Source organism: Dunckerocampus dactyliophorus, chromosome 1, assembly GCF_027744805.1.
Source record: "Dunckerocampus dactyliophorus isolate RoL2022-P2 chromosome 1, RoL_Ddac_1.1, whole genome shotgun sequence".
NCBI lineage: Eukaryota > Metazoa > Chordata > Actinopteri > Syngnathiformes > Syngnathidae > Dunckerocampus > Dunckerocampus dactyliophorus.
The window spans coordinates 3,083,114-3,090,188 of NC_072819.1; the positions used below are offsets into that span (position 1 = coordinate 3,083,114).

The 7,075-nt window shown below is 42.2% G+C and overlaps 1 protein-coding gene across 3 annotated transcripts; it reads right to left on the reverse strand.

Moving 5' to 3' along the window:
- Window positions 1-154: 154 nt before the first annotated feature.
- mapre1b (microtubule-associated protein, RP/EB family, member 1b) lies at window positions 155-6,378 on the reverse strand. 3 transcript variants are annotated; one of them, XM_054783538.1, is made up of 7 exons: window positions 6,215-6,378; window positions 4,787-4,924; window positions 3,783-3,928; window positions 3,056-3,257; window positions 2,860-2,969; window positions 2,645-2,797; window positions 155-1,371 (listed from the first exon to the last, which is right to left on the reverse strand). In XM_054783538.1, exons 2-7 carry the CDS (start codon window positions 4,905-4,907, stop codon window positions 1,327-1,329), a joined length of 777 nt encoding a protein of 258 aa, XP_054639513.1. In that variant the 5' UTR covers window positions 4,908-4,924; window positions 6,215-6,378; the 3' UTR covers window positions 155-1,326. The 3 variants fall into 3 exon arrangements, with proteins under 3 accessions (XP_054639513.1, XP_054639522.1, XP_054639532.1); XM_054783547.1 differs by having other exon boundaries at window positions 4,787-5,002; window positions 6,215-6,365; XM_054783557.1 differs by lacking the exon at window positions 4,787-4,924 and having other exon boundaries at window positions 6,215-6,374.
- Between the last annotated feature and the right edge of the window lie 697 nt (window positions 6,379-7,075).

A 7,075-nucleotide genomic window follows, 5' to 3' on the forward strand; every position in this document is an offset into this window, starting at 1 on the left:
CTGTCCCGGGGCTGGACTTTGGACACCCCTGCCATAAAAGCCTACATTCTGTTATGAAGCAGGGTTGATGTGGTTTATCGAGCGTCCCATGAAGCACTGCGTCACGCAGTTTCATGTTCCTTTGCTGGCCAAGAAAGAGATCCGTCCAGAACAATAAAGATTTGGAAACAGTCTGTTTTTAATGAGAAGGCAAAAGAACACGCAGGCACCGTCTGATTGTGTGCAACATTCACAGGGTTAAAAAAAAAAAAAAAAAAAAGGCCGTCGCAACAGGAGGTTGCTGCTCGTCTCCCGTGTTTTTGGCTGGACGCTCCGCATTGGAGCCTTTCGAGCACCCAAACGGCAAAAGAACGCCTCAGCAACCAGAGACGCGCTCGATGGAAGACAAGTGGGGTCTGCCACACCCGGCCATGTCTGAGCTTTACAGTCCTAATAAACACCTGACATCAATAAAGTTTGTTTTTTTTCCTTTAGAATACATGAAAACACTGTTAGAACATTACACTTGAGAGAAATTGTCATGACAATGAATGCAGGTTGCTTGATTAAGGCCATTTGACTGAGTTTGTTCCAAAGTAACAAGGAGGCTGATCTCAAACGACACAAAAACATTTTTTTTTTTTTTTTACACACGCCAACACACACTCAACACAATTACATACACAACATTCAGCGTTTGCATTGATCCAGGTCCGACTCCATTGGTCTAGACTGCAGACGCCTTGGAGCGCTTTGAGAAATCCTGCTTTAGTCGACGAGTGAAGACCAGACTGACAGACTTGTCCCGTGCCAAGTTACAAGCCCTTCAGGGGGTGGAAGGTGACACTTAGCAGCTAGCTTTGCGCCAGCAGCTGGCGGGGAGTTGAAATTTGGAGCCTCAATCAAAAGAAGCGAGGCGAGGTGACGTAGGTGGCCTCTTTTGAAATAATTGGACTGGTTGGGAATGTAAAAACAAAAAAGCGAGGCACTCATGTGGCAGTGGAAACAACAAAAAGGTCAAATTGGACTTAGCTTGGGACAAATTGATTGGTCAACTGACAGTCGCGTCTTCAAAGGAGGTTTATGTGGATTGTTAAAGACGTACAGTACATACACGCACGCACATGCACACACGCACGATGTCATCTTCTTACGCTCCAGTCTCATACAAAACATCCGATACTTCCTGGGGCGTGCAGGAAGAAGAGGCCGGCAGCCGAGACGTTTGCTGACGGAAGGGTTGAAGAGGCGAGCCCGGCGGGGTCGAAATGCACGACCACAAAGTCGACGCGGGTGGTGGGGGTGGGTGGGGCGGAGGATCGGGGGTCAGCCTGTGGTCTTCAAACGTTAAAACTCCTCCTGCTCTTCAGAGTCCGGGATTTCGAATCCCTCCTGGGGGGGGGGGGAAGAGAACATTGGTTTTGGACAGTACTACAACAACAACAACAACAACAAGGCTCCCTTTTCTGCGTCACATGATGTCATCACATGAGCGTGCACCAACCCAGTCTTTTCATCAACTCAACACACGTTGCACAAGTTAACATTTTATTACTATGAACACCGCTTCCCTTCCTTTTATGCTCGAAAGACCGTTAATAACAATATTACTGTAGTGTTCTTAACGTCGGCTGTCAAATGATTCAAAATTGTAATCAAATGAATCAGTTTTCCACTTCATTATTCATGACTAATCACCATTTGCAGCTACGTGTGAAATATGCCCACTTTGACTGTACACAGGACACTATTACATGCACATGTGTATGTATTAACAGCTCCAAAGGAACACCAGTCTTTTTAATAGTAGCACGACATTTCAACCACACTTCAACCGTGTTACTATGAGCCGTGAAGGGTTGCGTTCAAAGACGGAAAAAAGTTGCAATCCAACGAGAAAAAGTCGGAATTTGACAAGAATAACGTTTTAATATTATGAGGAAAAATAACATCATTTTAGTAGCAATATTAGTAGCAATATATAAAAGGTGCAATATTAAAAACAACATTTTTAAAAAATACGTCATATTATGACAAACAAACAAAACAACAAATAAAAGTTGTAATTTTTTGAAAATCAGGATGCGGAAAAAGTTATAATCTTGTGGGATTGAAGTTAAGATTCCGAGAAGAACATTTACAAGAAGGAAGTTGAAATAGTTGGCAAATGAAAGAAAAAAAAAAAGCAGCAGAAATGGAAAAAAACAGCTGCGCTTTTTATGAGAATAAAGTCCAAATATTAAAAGGAAAAAAAAAAGTCAATTTTACGAGAATACACGTGTAATATTACGAGGGAACACTGGATTTACAAAGATGATTTAAGAAGAAAGTTTAAAGATTTGGAAAATGTTTAAAAGGAAATATTCCAACAATACAAATACTACTATACTATGATAACTACATAAAAACAGATACTTTGAATCACGTCTGCGTCATTCGTCATTACAGACTTGTTTTCATTGTTTTCCAGTGCCGCATTTCTGTTTCAAGCTTGCAAAATGTGACTTCAAACATTGCTGTGCACAGAGTGACGCTTTTACGACGGCCACAGCTTGACCCTGGAACAGATCATTTCTCTTCATTGCAATGTTTACGTCTCCACACAGCACAGAGCCTTCGTGGTTCTACAGCTCACGCATGCACGGAACTCCAACAATGCACTCACGTCTGTGGCGTAAAGGATGTCCACAATCCTCTGCAGCGTGCGGTCGCCCTGGCCTTCATTCTCCTGGCAAATCAACTCAATGTTCCTCAGCTTACCAAAATAAAAGTCTCGCTCCTTCTCCATGTCTTGGATGGTGCACTTCAGGACCTCCACCTGAGGACGAGGGAAGTCAACTCTACACAGAACAGATGAATGTTTTGTTTTTTGTTTTAAACCTCATTCAGTAGCTCCGCCCTGTCGTCATCAGCTCCTGCACCTCCAGGCTTCCTGGCGCTGACGGTTGACACCTTGGGCGCTACCTTGGCAACGGGCGGCCTCTGAGGAGCTGAAGAGACAAAAGAGAAGAAGGAGGTCAGCGACAGGGCCAAAAAGCTTTTCCGTTGTCTTATTTTTGGCAATCGGCGCCCTGACCCTGACTGATGGCCTTCTTTGGGGGTTTGTTGAGCGCAGACGTGGCGGCGTTGGCAGCGGGCGAGGCGTCCTGGCCTTGCCTCGCCTCCAACGGGTCGTAATCCCGTTCTTCGTAGTTGGCGTCAAAGAACTTTTTGAACCACTGCACAAATTCAAAGTTGTCTTGGAACTTGCCCTTGACCAGTTTGTCCACGGGGATGATCTGACAAACAAGCAGGAAGGAGGAGGTCATTGACATGACAACATTCAATACTTCAACTTTTCCGGTTTTCAAACGTGGCCCTCGATCTCCTTCATGTTTTATTTTGTGTTAATTTTACTTTCAGAAAAAGCCGAAGGGTCGCAAATGGTCCACGGGCCAGACATTGGACCTCCCTGAAGTAGTGCCATCCCGTTTGTCTCCATCACTACACAACATGTAACCATGTACTGTATATGAAGCTCCATCAATCAGAGAGAGAGCAGCAAAGAGGAAGAGGAGTGGTCTTGTGAAGAAATAAGTGAATAATTCTCCAGAGTGTGACGTGCTTACTTGGCCTCATGCATGCCTCGTTGGGATGATGGAAGGTGCGTTAAATCACGGCGGTACGGTTGAGGCGACATCATAACACACACACACAAAAAAAAAAAGCAACAGGAAGCACACAACCCCGCCTGCTACTAAAAAACAACCCTTCCTGAGTTCAACAACTACAGCTAATCCACACAGTCAAAGCCCAGTACTCACTTTGTCCACGTTCATCTTCTTAAAGGCAATCTGAAGGAGCTTGTAGTTGTGAATGTACTCGTGCTCCAGCTTGGCGCCAAACTTGACCCTCTTTAGAGGCACGGAGCCCGGGAACATCATGTCCATAAACTGGCAGTAGGCAGCACCTGCGCACACATGCACATGCACACGCACGCACACACTCAAATAAAGTGACTTCATTAACATCATCATCATCTGTCATCAACTGGAAATTCATGAAGCCCTTGAGTGCGTTTTAATCAAAGTGTAGTGTAGCATGTTAGCATTGCTAGCATGCTAATGTTAGCATACTAGCATTTTTCCCTATTTGCATGGGTAGACACATATAAACACGTAGCGCCATCATTCTAGGTGTTAACTTGCTAATGTTAGCATTGCTAGCATGTTAACATTAGCACAGTAGCATTTTTATCTATTTTCATAGGTAGACATATCTAAACACTTAGCACTACTGTATTATGTTACATGTTAGCACACTAACTGAAGCATGTTAGCATTGCTAGCATGCTAACATTAGCATAGTAGCGTTTTTAGTCATTTTCATAGCTAGATCCATATATAAACATTTACCACTATTATGCTAGATGTTAGCATGATAACACTACCAATCTAAATATGTAGATAAAATAAATGTAAGACTAATATTTGGGATGTAAATCACAATATGGGGGAACTATGCCGCTCGGCGGAGGTCTGTGCTCTCCGTGTGCTTTTCTAGTTTTAAATATGTGGCCCCCACTAGAAAAAGGCTGGACACCCCTAGCCTACCTTGAGTGGTTGCAAACATTTTGCCGCACTTCTCAGTGTGAACGCATTCAAAAGGCTACGTGTAAGTACGAAACTGAGTCGCACTACTTTTAGTGTGTAGTGTTGGGAGTGCAGGAAGGGCTTCTGCTGCGTGACAAAAGCTTTGTGTGGTTCTTCACTGCTTTAATGTGACTTTCAAACGACACTGTCGTGTCACGTGACATGTCGAGTCTCACCTGAGCACAACATCTCGATCTTGGTGAGGTTCATCTGCAGGGAATCGTTGATCCAGACGAGCATGTCGTGGCGACTCAAGTTGTCGCTGGTCACAGAGGTGGAGTAGACGTTCACAGCCATTGTCGGTCAGCAGGTCGCTGTGTGTGTGGGGGGGTGTTTACTCCTCCGTTAGTTTGCAGACGTGAGAGGACGCCAAAGTTTTGCCTCACAAATTTCTATTTATGGACAGCAACCATGAATAATAAAACGACAATGCAAAGAGTTACGCATTCTACGTCTGCTGTAACAACGAAGTGACCATTCTCCATCCACCAATCAACGCCCCTTTTACACATGCGCTGATAAATGCCCACAACTCTCTGCAGATGAGTAAATAAGCATGGCACAGCCTTCATCGTCGTGTTACCAAGCAAGTACTAGACCGATCTCGCCGATACCCCCATTTTTCAAAATCATTAGACGATTTTGTGGCTTGTGCCTTTCACATTTGTTCAATTTAACAATATGTAATACAACAACATTAGATCAGTACAGTGCAAAAGGAAATACTGCAAATGAGTAAAAGGTAAATGCTACGGTTGGCTGTCATTCAAATCCTCTGGCATCGTGCAAATATATTTGAACACGACAAAAAAACCCAGACAAGTATAGACGAGAACTGACAAATATCACTCTCATCCCGTTAGTGTCGTCCCGATAGGGATACTACACTGGAATCGACAAATCGAAATTGGATCGATTCGCCCACCGAGGTGACTGACATCTGTCAAGTCATGCACTCTAACACCAAAATGCGGCCCTCTTCCCCGCAATTATTTTTCAATGGAAAACATTAACGTTCCCAATCCAATTATAAATAGTTATTTCAACAAGAAGATGTTTTTTTTAAAGATTGTGGCAAAAGGCCCAGCCTAGCCAACAACGCTCGCGGTTGCTAGCCGGCTCTAGCTAAGCTAGCACTCTTGCTAGCTTCGCTTAGCGACGATGTATTAACATGAGACTGTTGACAGGAGAACAAGGCGCTAATCATCATCACCTAACAGCATATTCTGGCAATGATTTAAGATTTCCGACTAATGTCCACCCAGGATAAGCTATGTTATGCAAAGCTAAATGACATTTGCCTCGCTGAGCAACAGCACCGGCTAATGTGCGCCTGCCGGCCGGCCTTTTCAGGAAAAACAAAGTTAAAATGTATTTCGAAAATGTATTCCGATTTATTATTATTAGTGATTAATGAGAGAGACAGACGTTATTTACTTTAGAACACATTATAATCAACCATTATTATTATTACTTGTTATAAACTGGGCCATTTTTAACAGGGAGGGACAAAAAGTGACGTGAGTCAATAGCGCGGATGTGTAGGTGCTTCAAGCCGCCGCTCTGGGCCTCCCGTCAGCGGACAAACACCGCCCGTGACCCACCTTGATGTCAAAAGTTCTGCTGGTTGTCTCCTGAGATGTTCTGTCCAAGTCCACGGGTAGCGGAAGAACAGCTTGAACTGTTGTTTTTCTTTCTTTTTTTTTAATCCTTCCTCTTTTATTTGTTCTTCGTGGTGTTAAACCTGAGGGTGAAACGTCAGCTTGATTGGCGCTTTGCCGCCAACTAGTGCTCCGGAGTGGACACACACACTCAAAACACAAAAACATTTGCATTGTGCAATAGTGCAATACTTACAATTGAAAATACTTACAAAAATGAGTTCAGATTTTTTTCAAGTATTGCATTTTTTTTATGTTATTATTACTATTATTATTGACCCGAATGTAGGCTGACCCTTGATTTTCTGACTTGTTTTGTCTCTAAAAATGCCATCTTAGTTTTGGGTCAATAAGGGATATCATTAATATAGATTCTCTCCTAACTCCTATTCATATTTTTATTTATGTTTGTGTGCAGTCCAATATTATTTTTATTTTTTTATTAATTATGAATGGATATGTACACTTTTAAAAAAACTAATTTGCAGAATTTATTTTGTCCCTAATTTAACATAAAAAAAAATCCAAAATAGACAAAATAAGATTGGTATACTGTTTTAATATTATACAATATTTAAAGTAATAAAGTAAAGCAATAAATAAATAAGTAAAGTGAGTCTAAACAGGTTAAACTGAAAAGTGTATCCACCCTGTGCTGACATTCCCTCATTGCTTCAAAAACACAGTAAAACATAATAAAAATAATTTTAATAAAAACATATAAAAATAAACAATAAAACATAAAAAATGGGGAACATTAAACACAAAGCACTGAGCTCCCATCAAATATTTTATTGTGCAAAA

Coding starts and splice junctions, on each gene's coding strand:
- mapre1b (XM_054783538.1), bottom strand. CDS start 4,907: ATGGCTGTGAACGTCTACTCCACCTCTGTGACCAGCGACAACTTGAGT. Junction 2,798..2,859: donor GGGCGGAGCTACTGAATGAG/GTTTAAAACAAA, acceptor CCTCGTCCTCAG/GTGGAGGTCCTGAAGTGCAC. Junction 1,372..2,644: donor ACATCCTTTACGCCACAGAC/GTGAGTGCATTG, acceptor CCCCCCCCCCAG/GAGGGATTCGAAATCCCGGA.